Raw genomic sequence first — 18,545 nt, forward strand, 5'->3', positions numbered from 1 at the left:
TTCCTACAGATGATGTAGAGGGGGAGGGGAACCCCGACATTGCCTCCTGGGCACACGCCCTCCGTACCACTTGGCCCTGGCTCGTTAGCAACCTCGACCGGGCCAAACGTAAATACAAAGCGCAAGCTGACAAACATCGCTCCCCCGGGGGTGATCTGCAAGTGGGTGCTTTGGTTTACCTTTCCACCAAAAACCTCCGGTCCACCCAACCGTGCCATAAACTCAGCGCCAAATTCATTGGCCCTTTCCCCATTACTCGGGTCATAAACCCTGTCACAGTGGAACTGGCTCTCCCCAAATCTTTGAGGCGTGTGCATCCTGTTTTCCACATAAGCCTCCTCAAACCCCATGTTGCTTCTCCACGGTGGCATCCGGACCCACCGCCTGCGCAACCCATCATGGTGGGGGGGGAAGAACACTTCGAAGTCTCCAAGATCCTTGACTCCCGTATTCACCATGGTACTCTCCAGTATCTAGTTCGTTGGAAACATTTCCCCCCTGCCTATGACGAATGGGTGCGCGCACGAGATGTCTCCGCCCCCGACCTCATCGACGCCTTTCACATTGCTTACCCGAACAGGCCAGCCCCCTTGCGAACTGGGAGGGGGCCTTGAGGGGAGCAGAATGTCAGGCTGCTATCTCGGTTTCGTTATTGCCTCTGTCTCTGTGCTGTATTGTCTGCCCCCCAAGGTCGCATGCCTAAGCCTAAGCCTGGGAACTCAGCTCCTGGGAAACTGTATTCCTGCGTGTAATCTCCCGCCTTTCCTGCCTTATAATATCTCCCAGCTAGTGAGCCTTTCATAGCTGTCATTTTATTCGTTTGCACTGTATGCCTATTTGATCAGTAAAATCCACCTGTTTGGACTCTATACGACTTTGTGGTGATTTCTGGTTCTGTGGGCCAAGGGCTGACACAAGTACCAATTGCAAAAATGGGTCGCCGAACCCTATTACGTGGGTGTGGGTGCACCCACGGCTTGCCAACCTCCAGGTGGGGCCTGGAGAGCTCCCGGAATTACAGCTCCTGTGGAGGAAAATGACTCCTTTGGGGGGTGAATGGAGGGCCCCCCTTTCCCCAAACCCTGCCCTCTTCAGGCTCCACCCCCAAATCGCCAGGAATTTTCCATCCTGGAGTTGGCAACCCTTGCAAACCTGCTGATAAACACCTCATTTCTCCCATCTAAACCCCTTCCCCCCCTTCCATGCGTCCCCCTTCACTAACCCCTCTACATGATCACTTCTTTCATGCCTTCAGCGGGGGGGGGGATTCCCCTAGAACCCCCACAAAGTTATATTTCCCTTCCATTTAGACAAACACCCCAAGCCTCTTTAATGCATGCCGACAAGCCCACATAACAATTGACTCCCCCACAGTGGGGTTTGGGTACTCAGCCGCCATTCATAAAATCATAAGAGTTGGAAGGGACCACCATCTAGTCCAACCCCCTGCACAATGCAGGAAATTCATAACTACCCCCCCCCACATCCCCAGTGACTCCTACTCCATGCCCAGAAGATGGCCAAGATGCCCTCCCTCTCATGATCTGCCTACGGTCACAGAATCAGCATTGCTGACAGGTGGCCATCCAGCCTCTGCTTAAAAACCTCCAGGGAAGGAGTGTTCACCTCCTCCCGAGGAAGCCTGTTCCACTGAGGGACCACTCTAACGGTTAGAAAATTCTTCCTAATGTCTAGACAGAAACTCTTTTGATTCAATTTCAACCCGTTGGTTCTGGTCCGGCCTTCTGGGGCAACAGAAAACAACTCGGCACCCTCCTCTATATGACGGCCCTTCAGGTACTTGAAGATGGTTATCCTGTCCCCTCTCAGTCTTCTCCTCTCCAGGCTGAACAGACCCAGCTCCTTCCACCTTTCCTCATAGGACTTGGTCTCCAGACCCTTCACCATCTTTGTTGCACACCTCTGGACCCGTTCCAGCTTGTCTACATCTTTCTTAAACTGTGGTGCCCAAAACTGAACACAGTACTCTAGGTGAGGTCTAACCAGAGCAGAGTTAAGCGATACCAGCACTTCGCGTGATCTGGACTTCTGTTGATACAGCCCAAGATCGCATTCCTATGAAGACCCAGAAAGCCAGTGGGGGTCTTCTTAGTTTTACCTCAGCGACCCAACATTTTGGACGGCGCCTCCCTTCCTTCGGTCCGCCTTTTTGTGTATTCTCCGCCCTAATGTGGGCCTCTTATCCATGTTGTGAAAGGCAGACAGAATCCTTGGGCACAACTTAAAAGCTAGAAACAGGGGGCCTGGTCATCTTGGCCTACGTAGACTACATTTCTAGCAATTGGGAGGCGTGGCGGCCATTTTTTTAAATGAGATTCCACTCCCCCAAATCTACACGGAGTCATCTCCCTCTTGTCCGAAGATGTCAAAAAACAAAACCCGGTTACTGTCAGGTATGAACGAGGGGCAAAATAATCTCCCTCCAACTTTCTTCCCATCCCATCTAACCGCACCAACCAATAATTAAATGGATCCATCCTTCTAAATAAAGCCAGATAACTGGACTTGATTCTTCCTCATGGACTTGGTTGGGGGTCTTTCCAGAAAGAGCAGGAAACCACCTTTCAGGTCATGTTAATATTTGGATAATGCTAGGCTTGAAGAAATCTACCTCTTGAGGGTCTATTCTAAGTGCATTCTCTCACCCCCCCCCTTCCCCATTATTCGAACCCTTCTCATGCTAACAGCGGATGCCCCGGTCGGACCCTATACCATCCCATAAGGCTATACATTCCTTCCCGTTGCCCCCACACTCTTTATTCGTGCCTTAACACTTACCCCACCCAACCTCCAGGTGAGTTAACCCAGAACTAAAACTCATCTTCAGACTACAGAGATCAGTTCCCCTGGAGAACATAAGAACTTAAGAAAGGCCCTGCTGGATCGGACCAAGGTCCATCAAGTCCAGCATCCTATTCACACAGTGGCCAACCAGGTGCCTCTAGGAAGCCCACCAACAAGATGACTGCAGCAGCATTATACCACCTGCGTTTTTTTACAGCACCTAATATAATAGGCATGCTCCTCTGATCCTGGAGAGAATAGGTATGCACCCTGACTAGTAGGGTTGCCAACCTCCAGGTAATAGCTGGAGATCTCCTGCTATTACATCTGATCTGCAGCTGATAGAGATCAGTTCCCCTGGAGAAAATGGCCGCTTTGCCCATTGGACTCTATGGCATTTAATTCCCTCCCCAAACCCCGCCCTTCTCAGGCTCCGCAAAAAAAACCTCCCGCCGGTGGCAAAGAAGGACCTGGCAACCCTACTGACTAGTATCCATTTTTACTAGTAGCCATGAATACTTGGGGGGGGGGCATTATACACTGCTGAGGTCCCTCCCCTTCCCCAAACCCTTCTCCCTTGGGTCCTCCCCCCCAAACTTTCCCGAATTTCCCAAGCCAGAGTTGGCAACTTTACCCCACCCATAAAGCTTTCCCCTCACCACATTCTCAGACTTCCCAGTGGGTGCAACATTAGAGACGAGAGGCCAAAAAATTCCGCCATTGCTTTTTGCTCCACCACCAACCCCGACCAACCACCACCATCACAAAAGCGCCGAAGCTCTGCAGTTGTCCAATCAGAGGGGGAATACTCAAATCGGGACTGGATGTATTCCCAGTTCTCAGTAGCATCCTGAAAATACACACACACCCCAGCCCCAAGTCCCCAGGATAGTTCCCGGTCCTTCCGACAGCACAGGTGAATCTCAAAGCAGGAAGTTAAAACCAGATGAAACCTCTGAAGCTGCAGGCCTGAACAGGAAATCTAGGAGCGGGAAAGGGAGGGCAAAGAACGAGCGTCCCGGATCGGGCCTTCCTGCGGCTGCCGGAGGTCGATTGTATTCTGCAAACTGAGCAGGTCTATCCTTTGCAGCCCTTGGAGGCTTTCCCAGAATTGTCTGGCAGTCCACTGTTGGAAACAGGACGCTGGGGTTCACGTTTTAGTAATCCTGCCCTTCTAAGAAAGGGAGAGGTCAAACACACCATCAGCCTCAATCCTCAGCAAAAGGGCCTTCCCGCCTCTCTGTTAGGGTTTTTTTTTTCCCCGCTCTCTTTTGTCTAGGACGCAAATATTTACAGATTCCCTCCCCACCCCCAATTTAATTCACAGGAAAAGAAGACACCTCTAACAGTGGAGGAGGAGGCAGCCTTTAGCGACACATTACACCTTTTCCATATGACACAAATTCTTATCCTCAAAATAATGGGTTCTTGACAATTTCTGTGATCCTGCAAATGAAAGCCAGGAGTTCTGGGGGAACCCTCGATTATTCCTGTGTTGTTTCATTCTCACCCTGCCCTCCCTCCATTGCTGGTTCTAGCAGTCCCTGATTTGGAATAAATTACTATTGTCCTTAATGTCTTGAGCACCTTTAAAAAAAAAAAGATCTACTGGAAAACCCAGCTGATTTTCTTTGAGAAGTCTTCACTCATTTCTAAACCAGAGGACGTTAGGGAATGATAATCTGGATGAGAAGGACCATTTTCTGGCTTGAAACACTTTATAGAAGCAGCTCCCATGCTGTCAACCCAGAAGTCTGGTCGGTCTTGGAGACGCCATTATTTCACCAGCATTGGCATCAGATCGAACCACGCAGATGATGTTTCCCAGAAAACTGACAATTGGCCTCAAAAATTCCCACCATCCTAAATAAATTCATTAAAAAAAAAAAAAGGTCCCGGACGGAATAGTTGAAGGTTCGGTAGAAAGAATTACTCCTTAAACCTTCGGTTGGCTTGAATCTTCTTGTAGTAATTTTCGGTCTCCTCGGTTTGCCCCTCCTTCTCTCCCACTGTCAAAGTGGTCGGCTTCCTCCGCAACGTCGACTCCCGGCTGGCAGCGCCCATCATGTTCTCTGCGGTGCTGACCTCTGCCGACATGACCGGGGTGCTTCCCCCTACTCCTGAGGTGATGTTGATGGTGGCCACGCTCCCGTAGCGCGGCTCGTCCTGTTCAATGTCGCTGACGGAAGAGCCGGGAGAGACGCCGGCGCTCTTGGCAGGCCGGAAGCCGCGATAATCCTTGTTCATCTCATTGAGCTCATAAACATCCGGGATATCCGGAGCTTTCTGGGTAGCCTTCCATTCCCAAGGCCCGTTCCCAGACGATAAGTGAACCACAGGGTGATGTGGGGCATGGGCATCGATGGTGACCACGCTGGAGCTGTCTCGTTCTGACGGAGAGCGGTATTGGGACGAATCCGAGCTGGTAGAAGAGGAGGAGGTCTCCGAATGCTTCGGGGTCACTGACACCATCCCCTGCTGTTTCGACATGGCGATCACCTGCATGAGGCGTGGAGGGTTGGCCACCCGCTGCCCTGAGCCCTTTTCAGCCATCATCATCCATTTGGCCCTCACGGCGGAGCTGCTTTTGGGAGAAATGTTGGCCCCGGCGTTGGCTTGGCTCTCCTCGGGGATGTGTACCAGTTGGGACGCCCCGGGCCTTGGCTGGATAAGAACGCGCGGGCCCATGGAGGCTCGTTCAGCAGTCCGGGCCTGGACCGTGGGGTACAGGGATGGCGGGATGTGGTCCTCTTCTTCGCCAACTATGGAGTCGGAGCCAGCTCGCCTGGCCACCTCCTCCGCCAGCGTCATGCCACGTCCTTCCACCGATTTCTGCTTCCACTCGGTGATGAGCTGTTTGGAACGAGAGGCGTCTACGGGCACGTGAATGGTCATGTGGCGACGGGCGGGGTCATCCATGGAGGGGGTGTTGACCCGGGGCAAGGTATTGCTGAACGTGACCATGTTCTCCTTGCCCATGGGGCTACGGGGGGCCAAGAGATCCACGTCGACACTCGCCCGTTTCAAGCTGCCTAGCGAGTTTTTCTCTCTCTGCACCTGCCGGTTCATCCCCTCCAGCCGGGTCTGGGGGTTGAGTTCATCTGTGCTGACGGACTTGTTCTGGTGGTAAACAGAATCATGGCCACGTTGGGTGAGGGCTCTCAGGGCATCTTTGGCTGGGGGGTTAGAAGGGGCCTTCTCTGTTGGTGCCCGGAAGTTGCCCACTGCATGGTATGCCTACGCGGGCAAGAAAAAGGTGAACATTAGAGGCTAAAAGAATCCGAGAATCCTGCGGGCAAGGATGAAAGCACCCTTCCTTCCCATCTGTTCACTTTTTCTCATAAGGGAGGGTAACATTCAGCACAGACTGCATGACTGAATGCTTGTTCTGGAAGGGGTTGAGCCCGGACAGTGGCAGATATTGGGCGGGGGGGGGACACACACCAATAATAGACCTTGCCCAAACTACAGCACAGGAGGGTGGGAGGAGGAGGAGAGTTGGTTTTTATATGCCAACTTTCTCTACCACTTAAGGAATAATCAAACCAGCTTACAATCACATTCCCCTCCCCACAACACCCTGTGAGGTAGGTGAGGCTGAAAGAGTGTGACTAGCCCAAGGTCACCCAGCTGGCTTCATGTGTAGGAGTGGGGAAGCCAACCTGGTTCACCAGATTATCCTCCGCCGCTCATGTAGAGGAGTGAGGAATCAAACCTGGTTCTCCAGATCAGAGTCCGCCGCCCATGTGGAGGAGTGGGGAATCGAATGCGGTTCTCCAGTTTAGCCTCCACTGCTCATGTGGAGGAGTGGGGACTCAAACCCGGTTCTCCAGATCAGAGTCTGCCGCTCCAAACCACCACGCTTAACCACTACACCACGCTGGCTCGCTGGAGAGGTAGCCTGGGTATTCAGGCGGCCTTCCGGTAGGCGAAATGCTATTTAAATGCAAAGTATGATTGTAAATGATAGCAATATATGACGGGAGGGGCCGTGGCACAGAGACAGGGCACTTGATTTACATACTGAAGGTCCTCAAAGCTATCAGGGGCTGAGAAAGACCCTCCCCACCCCAGCTGCCTGAGACTCAGGGCAGATAGGACGGAACAAGAGGGAACAGCGACAATGGATGGAAAACTTTAAAAAGGAGATAACTTTGCAGCAATGGGAAAGACTTTGGACAAAGTCAATTAAATTCATGGCAAGTAATAATCTATGTGAAAATTGGTACAAACAATTTTTCAGATGGTATATCACACCAGTGGACATAAAAAAAAAAAAGAACGAATCTTATGATAGTCGGTGTTGGAAATGTAAAGATAAAGATGGAACATATTTTCATTTGTGGTGGACATGTAAGAAAGTTAAGAAATTCTGGATACAAATTCATCAAGAAATGCAGAAAGTTTTAGGAATCAAATTCCCTCTGAACCCAGAAACTATGCTATTAGGAATTGAACCTGATAACTTGGATAGAAATCATGAACAATTATTTGACAACGGCGGCCAGATTAGTACTGGCAGCATTCTGGAAACAAGATGATATCCCGGACTTGGAAAAATAGCATCAAAAAATGGATGAATTTGCGGTGATGGCCAGACTGACCAGTTTGATAAAAGAGAAGACGACTGAAGACTTCAAAAAAAATGGGAATGATATTTCGAATATGTTAAACAGAAAAGATAGATTGTTAGAGATAAAGATTAGTTTATAAAACTTACTATATAGGATAGAAGGAATGTATTTTTTTAAAAACGTAGACTATAAGAATAATGTATAGGATATTTGAAATGAAGAGACAGATTCCCCGGAGTACAAACTGTGTGAATGTGTGTATATGTAATTTGTGTGTTTGTTTTTTCTTGAAAATGTTATTAAAATATCTTTTAAAAAAAAGAGGGACCAGCGATGTGATATGTTAGAAGTCGACTTCGTGGCAACAACAAAACACTCGCATCCTCCAGCCAATGGGATGGGGGGCGCCTGGACTCACCAGGTAGGCTGCAATGCCGGACCCTATCAGGAAACCCACGTAGACGTCTATAGGGTGGCTGCGGTACTGAGTGATCTGCGTCAGGCCACAGACGCCGGCCGCGATCGCGAAAGTGAACACCAGGATTGGCTTGAGAAGCTTGGTGCTGTCCGAGATGATGGAGTTGAAGTACATCTGGAAAGAAGGAGGCGTTCTTGTGAGGGGGTTAAGGAACACATACATGAAGCCGCCTAACACCGAATCAGACCCTTGGTCCGTCAAAATCAGGACTGTCGACTCAGACTGGCAGCGGCTCTCCAAGGTCTCAGGTGAAGGTCTCTTTCACACCACCTACTGCCTGGTCCTTAGAACATAAGAAAGGTCCTGCTGGATCAGACCAAGGCCCATCGTCCAGCAGTCTGTTCATAAAGTGGCCAACCAGGTGCCTCTAGGAAGCCCCCAAACAAGATGACAGCAGCAGCAGCATCCTGCCTGTCTTCCACAGCACCCAATATAAAGGGCATGCTCCTCTGATCCTGGAGAGAATAGGTCTGCATCATGACTAGCATCCATATTTACTGGTAGCCATGGATAGCCCTCTCCCCCATGAACATGTCCACTCCCCTCTGAAAGCCTTCCAAGTTGGCAGCCGTCACCACATCCTGGGGCAGGGAGAAGAAGCCCTGCTGGATAAAAATAAGGCCCATCTAGTCCAGCAATCTGTTCACACAGTGGCTGACCAGATGCCTCTAGGAAGCCCATTAACAAGACGACTGCAGCAGCATTATCCTGCCTGCGTTCCACAGCACCTAATATAGTAGGCCTGCTCCTCTGATCCTAGAGAGAATAGGTATGCATTGTGAGTAGTATCCATTTTGACTAGTAGCCATGGATAGCCCTCTCCTCCACAGACATGTCCACCTCCCTCTTAAAGCCTTCCAAGTTGGCAGCCAATCACCACATCCTGGGGCAATTTAACTAAGCCTTGTGTGAAGAAATACTTCCTTTTATCTGTTTTGAACCTTCAGCAGATGACCCCATGTTCCAAGAGAGGGAGAAAAGCTTAAGAACATCAGAACATAAGAAAGGCCCTGCTGGATCAGACCAAGGCCCATCAAGCCCAGCAGTCTGTTCACACAGTGGCCAACCAGGTGCCTCAATCTTCATTGAGCTATCCACTGTGTGTGTGTAAAGTGCCTTCAAGTCGCAGCCGACTCATGGTGACCCCCTACCACCCCAAGATCCCTTTCTTGGTCTGACGCTACCAGCACAGATCCCATCAGTGTATATGTGAAGTTGGGATTTTTTGCCCCAATATGCATCACTTTACACTTACTCACATTGAATCTCATTTGCCATTTTAATGCCCATTCTTCCAGTATGCAGAGATCCTTCTGGAGCTCTTCACAGTCCGATTTTGTTTTAACCACCCTAAATAATTTGGTGTCATCTGCAAACTTGGCTACTTCACTGTTTACTTCAGCTTCTCCCTGTCCACTCTCCAAACCATGCATAATTTTATAGACCTCTATCAAGTCTCCCCTTAACCGCCTTCTTTCCAAGCTAAACAGCCCTAAGCCCTTTTAACTGGAGATGCTGGGGATTGAACCTGGGACCTTCTGCGTGCCAAGCAGATGCTCTACCACTGAGCTACAGCCTCACTGTCCCCGTGGCTCACCCTCACGGACATCTTGGGCTGGATTAAGCTTGCGGCAGGGAAGCCTCGCTAGAAACAGTGTGTAGCGCAGGGCAGGGAAGAGAGACAGATGGGGGGAAAGTGGGAGGCAAGAACAGGCTGGGCGAGAAGACGGCACAGGAGAGAGGAGATGCGAGAGAGGCAGAAGGACGAATTCTCCCACGGTTTGTTGATGGTGGGAAGCTGTTTATGCGGATGGGGATATATTAGCCAAAATATTGGCCACCGGCCCGTTTTGTGTCGTAAATGTCTTTCGGAGCCAGTGTGGTGTAGTGGTTAAGAGCGGTGGTTTGGAGCGGTGGACTCTGATCTGGAGAACCGGGTTTGATTCCCCGCTCCTCCACATGAGCAGCAGAGGCTAATCTGGAGAACCGTGTTAATTTCCCCACTCCTACACATGAAGCCAGCTGGGTGACCTTGGGCTAGTCACAGCTCTCTCCGAACTCTCTCAGCCCCACCTACCTCACAGGGGGTCTGTTGTGGGGAGGGGAAAGGTGACTGAAAGCCGGTTTGATTCTTTCTTAATTGGTAGAGAAAGTTGGCTTATAAAAAACAACTCTTCTTCTTTCACAAGCCAGTATCCTGCTGATTCTCAGAACAACCCTATGAGGTAGGCCCGTAAATGTTTACATTTGGCACATGGGTGGAGGGAAGACTAAATGGAGGCCAGAGATGTGGTTGGAAGCCAGGGCTTCCAGTTGGAGGGCCCCAGTGGACAGCCAGTGTGATGTAGTGGTTAAGAGCAGTGGACTCTAATCTGGAGAACCGGGTTTGATTCCCCACTCCTCCACCTGAGCTGCAGATTCCAATCTGGTGAACTGAGTTGGTTTCCCCACTCCTACATATGAAGCCAGCTGGGTGACCGTGGGCTAGTCATAGCTCTCTTAGAGCTCTCTCAGCCCCACCTACCTCATAGGGTGTCTGCTGTGGGGAGAGGAAGGGAAGGCGATTGCAAGCCGGTTTGAGACTCCTTAAAAGGTAGAGAAAATCGGGGTATAGAAGCCAACTCTTCTTCAGTCTGCCTCTCCTGGCTCTCTAATTCCGGCAACTCCCCACCCAGCCTTTAACAAGCCAAGCAGTTAAAACTCACCGAGACATAGACGGCGGCGAAAGCAGAGAGCGTAGCATGCTGGGAGGGGAATGTTTTCCTGAAAGGAAAAAAAAAAAGGAATGACTGTACCGAAAAGAAAAAGAATTGTTGTCCGTTGCAACAAAGTCCATGACTCTTAGGTGAAGGATCACTGCAGTTTCCAACCTCCAGGTGGCTCCTGGAGATTCCCCACTATCACAATTGATCTCCAGGCTACAGAGATGAGTTCCCCTGGAGAAAATGGCCACTTCGGAGGGTGGACATTATGGCACTATATCCCGTTGAGGCCCTTCCCGTCCCCAAACCCTACCCTACCCAGGCTCCCCCCCCCAAAATCTTCAGGTATTTCCCCAACTCAGAACTGGCAACCATAATAATGTGCATGGAGAGACCATGAACTTGTGGGGAGAGGAAGATTATAACCCAGGTTTGAAGGGGGGACTAACTCTTTTATGCAATGGGCAGAAGTTGAAATGAATGGGCTTAGACTGGAGTAACTTTCCTTAGGAATAAGAACATAAGAACATAAGAAAAGCCCTGCTGGATCAGACCAAGGCCCATCGAGTCCAGCAGTCTGTTCACACAGTGGCCAACCAGGTGTCTCTAGGAAGCCCACAAACAAGACGACTGCAACAGCACCGTCCTGCCTGTGTTCCACAGCACCTGAGATAATAGGCCTGCTCCTCTGATCCTGGAGAGAATAGGTACGCATCATGACTAGTATCCATTTTTACTAGTAGCCATGGATAGCCCTCTCCTCCATGAACATGTCCACTCCCCTCTTAAAGCCTTCCAAGTTGGCAGCCATCACCACATCCTGGGGCGGGGAGTTCCACAATTGAACTATGCATTGTGTGAAGAAACACTTCCTTTTATCAGTTTTGAATCTCTCACCCACCAGCTGATGACCCCGCGTTCTGGTCTTATGAGAGAGGGAGAAAAGCTTCTCCCTGTCCAATCTCTCCAGACCACACACAATTTTATAGACCTCTATCATGTCTCCCCTCAGCCGCCTTCTTTCCAACATAAACAACCCTAAGCGTTTTAACCGCTCCTCATAGGGCTGTTGCTCCTCCCCCCTGATCATTTTGGTTGCTTTTTTCTGCACCTTCTATAGCTCGGCAATATCCTTTTTTTAGGTGTGGTGACCAGAACAGTACACAGTATTCCAAGTGTGGTCCCACCATAGATTTGTACACTGCCCTGTTAGTCTCCAGGGCAAACCTGGGTACGTGAAATGCTGCAGCCAATCCTGGGGGGTTACCGCACTTGTCTTCCCAGCAATGTATTAAGAGTTTGAAAACGTTATAAAAAATACTGCTCGCACTTTGTTTAGCCCCTTTAGCTGTGAAGACGTCTTCCAACCATTTATAAGCCGTGGTATCCAAAAACCCTTTTAAAGCGATTTTTTTACAACATTTTCAAACTCTTAATACATTGCTGGGAATACAAAGTGCGGTAACCCCCCTGGTTCTCCAGCTGCGAGAGAGTCTGCAGGCCTTTTTCCTTGGCCTCCGCACCTAAGAAACGTTCCTAAAACCAGAACGTTTGAAGTTCAAGGGGCTATATCTAGCCGCAACGATCAAACCCCCGAGAGACTCCGGCAAACCCGGTGCTGGCAAGACTCCCGAGGCCTGCCAGCGCAACGGTTTCAAAGGGAACCTCCTGCATAGTGACATGGACCCAAAACTTGAGAGACATCCCTCAAAGGAAGACAGGAATTCTCCCTGGGACTCCTGCTGGAAGGGAGAGGCTGGGGGCGGATCCCCGAAACGGACTCACCTGGCAGAAAGGATGGCGTGGTGATCTTGGCCCGAGCAGATATCCTGAGTGATGTAGGGGTTGGAGTCGCAGGAGATTCCCAGAAGGGTGTAATTGGGCTTACAGACGGTCAAGAAAAAGGGGGCGTGGTAGCCCGTGGCCAGCTGGATCACGTCGGTCACCAGGGCTGTGGCACAGAGGCCAAAAACATGGACACCTACGACAAGGGGTGAGGGGGGGGTTAATTGAACAGAATGCCAGGATTGATCCCCTGGGGGGGGGTGAAGGACCAGCCTCTGAGCATACGGGGCTTCATCCTACCTGGTGGCTCCCCTCCTGGCCCTAGATCCCATGCCTGGCCTTAGAATCACAGACTCATAGAGTTGGAAGGGACCACCAGGGTCACCAGGGTCTAGACCAACCCCCTGCACAATGCAGGAAATTCACAACTGTCTCCCCCCTCCCTCACCCCCAGTGACCCCTACTCCATGCCCAGAAGATGGCCAAGACGCCCTCCCTCTCATGATCTGCCTGAGGTCACAGAATCAGCATTGCTGACAGATGGCCATCTAGCCTCTGCTTCAAAACCTCCAGGGAAGGAGAGCTCGCCACCTCCTGAGGAAGCCTGTTCCACTGAGGAACCGCTATAACTGTCAGAAAATTCTTCCTAATGTCTAGACGGAAACTCTTTTGATTTAATTTCAACCCGTTGGTTCTGGTCTGACCTTCTGGGGCAACAGAAAACAACTCGGCACCCTCCTCTATATGACAGCCCTTCAAGTACTTGAAGATGGCTATCACATCACTTCTCAGTCTTCTCCTCTGCAGGCTAAACATACCCAGCTCCTTCAACCTTTCCTCATAGGACTTGGTCTCCAGACCCCTCCTCACCATCTTTGTTGCCCTCCTATGGACACATTCCAGCTTGTCTACATCCTTCTTAAATTGCGGTGCCCCAAACTGAACACAGTACTCTAGGTGAGGTCTAACCAGAGCAGAGCAAAGTGATACCACTTCTTTGCATGATCTGGTCACTATACTTCTGTTGATATAGCCCAAGATCGCATTTGCCTTTTTAGCTACCGCATCACACTGCTGACTCATGTTCAGTGTTTGGTCTACTAAGACCTCAAGATCTGATGGTTGGAAACGGCATGCATAATCCAAATTTCAAAACGCGGGCAAAATGCAGGGGGAGAGCGAGGCGACCTCTGACAGTCAGAAACGGCATGCATAACCCAAACAAAGACCCAAAGTCATCAGAAGGGTGACGGAGAGGGAAACAGCCATGCATAAAAGACCTATTGGGCAGCACGCTAAACGCTTGGGCAGATAGTTACCGTCCCTTATGCCACGCCGCAAACATCAGGCTCACAAGGACTCCGAGGGGTGATGGCAAGCTCAGCCCCACCACTTGCCTCCTGCAGAGGAGCGGGAGGCCCCCAAACTTACCCACAAACCGGACCGTCCTGCGCAGGAAGGAATTGAAATTGCACCCGCCGGCGTTGATGCTCCCTTCCGATCCGGTGCGCCCTTTCATCTTGGACTGCAGGCAGTACACGAGGCCTTCCCCCACCATGATCTGTGTGTGGGAGCAAAAAGCTTGGAAGACCTGAGTGCAAAACCTACCCCATTCCACCAGGCTTCTCTTGGGCCTTTGTTTGAGTGGCAGTGACCAGTCATTCTCAGCCATCACCGGGCGTTGCCAACTGCAGGGAGACCATACCTGCTCCTCCTCCCTTCCTTGGGTAGAAAATATCTCCTTTTGCCACAGTAGCTGGCTGCCATTCACACAAGGTGTGAGCCCTACACCTGGTGTGCAGTCCTTTTCCCCCTTCCTCTCTTGCCGCTGCCATTCTGGAACTTCGTTCTGCAGGAAGGTGACTATAGCCCGCTTGGGAATCTCAAACCTTTACTTTCTTAGCTCTCTGTGTGTTGGGGTTTGTGTGTGTGTTTTACCCTATTTGGTTACTTTTAATAAAACCCTTAAAATTCATTAAAGTCTCCTCGTTATTGGGTTGCTCTCTAGCTGGCTTGCTCACCTAGGGGCAGAATTGGTTAAAAAGATCCCCACGCCAGCCTCTCGCATAGCTCTATCTAGTCTCCAGCTAATTTCCCCAAATAAAAGAGACCTCTGTGCTTGGCGTAACAGATTTGGCGGAGAATTTTGGGGCAGACCCTGTCTCATGAGAATGTGTGGTTGCAAACACGTGTTCTCAGCGAAACAGGAACCAACCAGTGGAGAAAAACCCAGTGGCAAAAACAAAAAAACCATGTGTGCGGGTGTTTCAGCGTGTGCTTGTGCTCAGAGCAAATCTATCGGGGTGGAATCTATCCATTTGGCATCTTTGCCTTCTTTTTTGTTGTTGGTCAGCCTAGGGACCCTAGGAATTGTGGGTCAGGTTCTTCCGTTAGGAAGAGAGGAATGGAGGCAGTTTGCCATTGCCTGCTTCCTTGGTGGTCTCCCATCCAAATACTAACCAGGAATGACTCTGCTTAGCTCCTGAGATCTGGCAAGATTGAGCTAGCCTGGGCCAAGAAGTCTGCTGTGTATGTGTACAGTGCCATCAAGTCGCAGCAAACTTATGGCAACCCCATAAGGTTTTTATGGAAAGTGATTAAACAGAGGTGATTTGCAGCCCTTCTTGGTGGTCTTCCATCCCTGCTTAGCGAGATCTGACGAGATCCGTAGGGTTGCCAGCTCTGGGTTGGGAAATAACTGGAGATTTTGGGGGTGGAGCCTGAGAAGGGCAGGGTTTGGGGAGGGGAGAGACTTCAGTGGGGTATAACACCATAGAGTCCACCTTCCAAAATGGCCATTTTCTCCAGGGGAACTGATCTCTGCCACCTGGAGATCAGTTGTAATAGCGGGAGATCTCCAGCAGCCAACTGGAGGTTTGGAGAGCAAATGAACAGCACGCAGGCTCAAATATTAACATACAATGTCATATATTCATCAAAATGCAGCAATAGCAATAACTCAGTTAAGCAACAGCAATCACGAAATGAAACGTATTCCAATACATACGACCTATACACTGTCCAAACGACTGTTGATTCTCTAAAGTCCATCAATGAAAAATGTGCATCTTCAAACGGCGGTGTGGGCAGATGAGACCACTGGAGAAAGCAACCCCGGAGATGGGTGGACTCCCGGCAGGAGGGAAGTAGAGCAGAGAGGGTCAGGCAAAGAGCCCACAAATCTCTCGGCTCTACTTCCCTCCTGCCGGGAGTCCACCCATCTCCGTTGTGGTAGGCTACATGTTTCCTGTTCATCACAAGCCGTGAGCTGTAGCAAGCCAAAACCTTACACCTGTCTATTTAATGCAGTTTCTCATTCAAGTCATTCAGTTCCTTCTTCACACTGCCATGAAATCAATAATTGATGATTATTTCCCACACCACACTGCCATTTGAAAATGCACATTTTTCATTGATGGACTTTAGAGAATCAACAGTCGTTTGGACTGTGTATAGGTCGTACGTATTGGAATAAGTTTCATTTTGTGATTGCTATTGCTTAATTGAGTTAATGCTATTGCTGCATTTTGATGAATATATGATATTGTATGTTAATATTTGAGCCTGCGTGCTGTTCATTTGCTCACCAACCCTACACGATTTACAGCATAGGTGTTATTTGTTTGGCCAACTGGAGGTTGGCAACCCTAGAGATCCAGCGATACTACACCATTCCGCATCCCAAGAAGTCCGTTACAAAACATAAAAACAACCAACAGAAGATGTCAACAGAAGTAGACTCATATGTAATAAAAGGTAGAAATATGTAATAAAAGGTAGAAATAGAGAGTGTAGCAAAACCAGAAGGGGAGAATAAATTTAATCAAGAATAGCTATAATAAATATTGTACAATTTTTAAGTGGAGAATGGGAAAGTAGTTGGAATAGTTAGGAATGCAATTAGAACAAAAGCAGATATTACGGCAACGGTTATAGAATTGTAGATTAAGTCGATTAACTTTCTTTTAATGATATAAAATGCAAGTTTTTGAAAAGGCAATTATTTACCGGAACCCCAAAAAGGGTGGAAAAAAACTGTGCAAATGTGTATGTTTGTTATTGCTTTGTTTGTTTTATAAAATTTATAATAAAATATGTTAAAAAAAAGATGATGACAACAGGACAGAATCTGTTTGCAATGACAACATTAAGAAAGCAGAAAGAGACAGAAAAGGGCATCTTCCTCCACCCCTAGGGAGTCCACGGCTACTCACGGATGCCGCGGGAGCTGCAAATGCCAGGCTGAGGAGCATCAGCAGAGGGATCATTTCCTCGTTGGTTTCCACGTAGGGCATGGAGAGCGCTCGGTCGTGGCACTGGAAGCCCACCTTGGCAGGCTTGAAGAGGTCGGTTAACTCCAAGAAATAGAGAGTCACGATGGAGGAAGCCACAATGGGCAACTGAAAGGGGACAGAAACGATTCAGGCGCAACGAGATCGGTGTCAGGCCTTCCCAGGATTTGAACTCGGGACCTCGTGGCTGGAAGCTGGGGCTTAGTTGAGTTAAGAAGAGTGACTTACAGCCTAACCCCCTCCTCTTCTGTTCCTCTCCTGAGTGTTCGTATTTACGTGTCCCCTGTAAATTCTCTACTTCAGGCATCCCTAACCTTTTTGAGCCTGTGGCAACTTTGGGATTTGGAGAGTGGGGTGGGGAATGCCACCCAAAAATGGCTGCCACAGGAGGTGGGGCCAAATAGAAGGAAAGCCTGAAGGAAGAATGGAACCACACCCTGACTGAGGAAAGAAGAACAGTTGGTTTTTATACGCCAATTTTCTCTACCTTTAAGGAGTCTCAAAGTGGCTTACCCTCCTTCCCTTCCCCTCCCCTCCAGAGACACCTTGTGAGGTAGGTAGGGCTGAGAAAGTTCAGAGAGAACTGTGACTGGCCCAAGGTCACTCAGCAGGCTTCATGTGGAGGAGTCAGGAAACAAACCCGGTTCTCCAGATTAGAGTCCGTGGCTCATGTGGAGGAGCAGGGAATCGAACCCGGTTCTCCAGATTAGAGTCCACTGCTCCTAACCACTACACCACGCTGGCTCTCAGGTGCTTATCAACCCTCCTCATCCTCCGATGGAAAACCCTTTCATTTGAATGAGGGCAGCCAATAACAAGTCCTGCCTTACAACGGCCTTGCCCACTTTCCTTACAGCTTGGTGGGCGCCCACCGCATTGGGGAACCCTAGTCTACTTACCTCCACAAAGTAGAAACAGGGAAGGAGCGTCATGCTGTCCTTGGTGGCCTTTGACTTATCCTTTGCGGAAATCATGGTGTCAGAGGTGGGATCCGGAGGAATGGGTGAGGGGGGAAGGGAGGGTCTCGCTTCAGGTTCTGTGGGGGAACATGATCAAAATCAGAGAGGGGGTGGGATTTACTGCAGGGGGCGGCATCACAGAGAAAAGAAACAGCTTGGGGTACCTCCCTCCCCCCAGATGGTGCTTGCTAAAATGAGAAGTCAAGAAGAAGAAGAAGAAGATGAAGATGATGAAGAAGAAGAAGATTCTATGCCGACTTTCTCTGCTACCTTCCCTTCCCCTCCCCACAATAGACACCTGTGAGGTAGGTGGGGCTGAGAGAGCTCTAAGAGAGCTGTAACTTGCCCAAGGTCACCCAGCTGGCTTCTTGTGTAGAAGTGGGGAAACCAACCCGGTTCACCAGATTAGCCTCTGCAGCTCATGTGGAATAGTGGGGAATCAAACCCAGTTCTCCAGATCAGATTCCACCGCTCCAAACCACCACTCTTAACCACTACACCACACTGGTGTAGTGGTTAAGAGCCTCTCTTCTGCACTCCTCCAGTGATAAGCCCACTGAGAATGATATCAAGAAGGGGTTTTGCTCAGAGGTATCGTCACCCCTGATCCCACCGGGTGTCGAGTCTTGAGGGAGGCGGGGCGGGGGGGATGACTCAGCCCAGATTTCCTTGGGAGAAAAGGCGAGCAAGACAACACCCCAACCTGGGAGGCCTCTTGGGTGAAGACCCTGAATCCCCTCCACCAACCTCTAAAGCCTGTTTGAACACATGAACACGTGAACACATGAAGCTGCCTTATACTGAGTCAGACCCTTGGTCCAACAAAGTGAGTATTGTCTTCTCAGACCAGCAGCGGCTGTCAGGGGTCTCAGGCAGAGGTCTTTCCCATCACCTACTTGCCTACTCCCTTTAACTGTCGATGCCGGGGATTGAACCTGGGACCTTCATGC

The 18,545-nt window shown here is 49.8% G+C and overlaps 1 protein-coding gene across 1 annotated transcript; it reads right to left on the bottom strand.

Moving 5' to 3' along the window:
- Positions 1-4,694: 4,694 nt before the first annotated feature.
- On the bottom strand, positions 4,695-17,619 carry PLPPR3 (phospholipid phosphatase related 3). Its single transcript, XM_056844223.1, has 7 exons — positions 17,536-17,619; positions 16,559-16,744; positions 13,776-13,905; positions 12,345-12,540; positions 10,563-10,620; positions 7,798-7,971; positions 4,695-6,042 (listed from the first exon to the last, which is right to left on the bottom strand). The coding sequence occupies exons 1-7, from the start codon at positions 17,608-17,610 to the stop codon at positions 4,735-4,737; spliced, it is 2,127 nt and encodes a 708-aa protein (XP_056700201.1). The 5' UTR covers positions 17,611-17,619; the 3' UTR covers positions 4,695-4,734.
- Between the last annotated feature and the right edge of the window lie 926 nt (positions 17,620-18,545).

This window comes from Euleptes europaea, chromosome 2 (assembly GCF_029931775.1).
Source record: "Euleptes europaea isolate rEulEur1 chromosome 2, rEulEur1.hap1, whole genome shotgun sequence".
Classification (NCBI taxonomy): Eukaryota; Metazoa; Chordata; class Lepidosauria; order Squamata; family Sphaerodactylidae; genus Euleptes; species Euleptes europaea.

Bases quoted from the DNA above. Each gene is read 5' to 3' on its own strand.
- PLPPR3 (XM_056844223.1), bottom strand. From the start codon at position 17,610: ATGATTTCCGCAAAGGATAAGTCAAAGGCCACCAAGGACAGCATGACG. The intron at 13,906-16,558 runs GTGAGTAGCCGT...TCCCACACACAG, and splicing joins TTGCAGCTCCCGCGGCATCC to ATCATGGTGGGGGAAGGCCT. The intron at 10,621-12,344 runs GTGAGTCCGTTT...TTTTCCTTTCAG, and splicing joins CACGCCATCCTTTCTGCCAG to GAAAACATTCCCCTCCCAGC.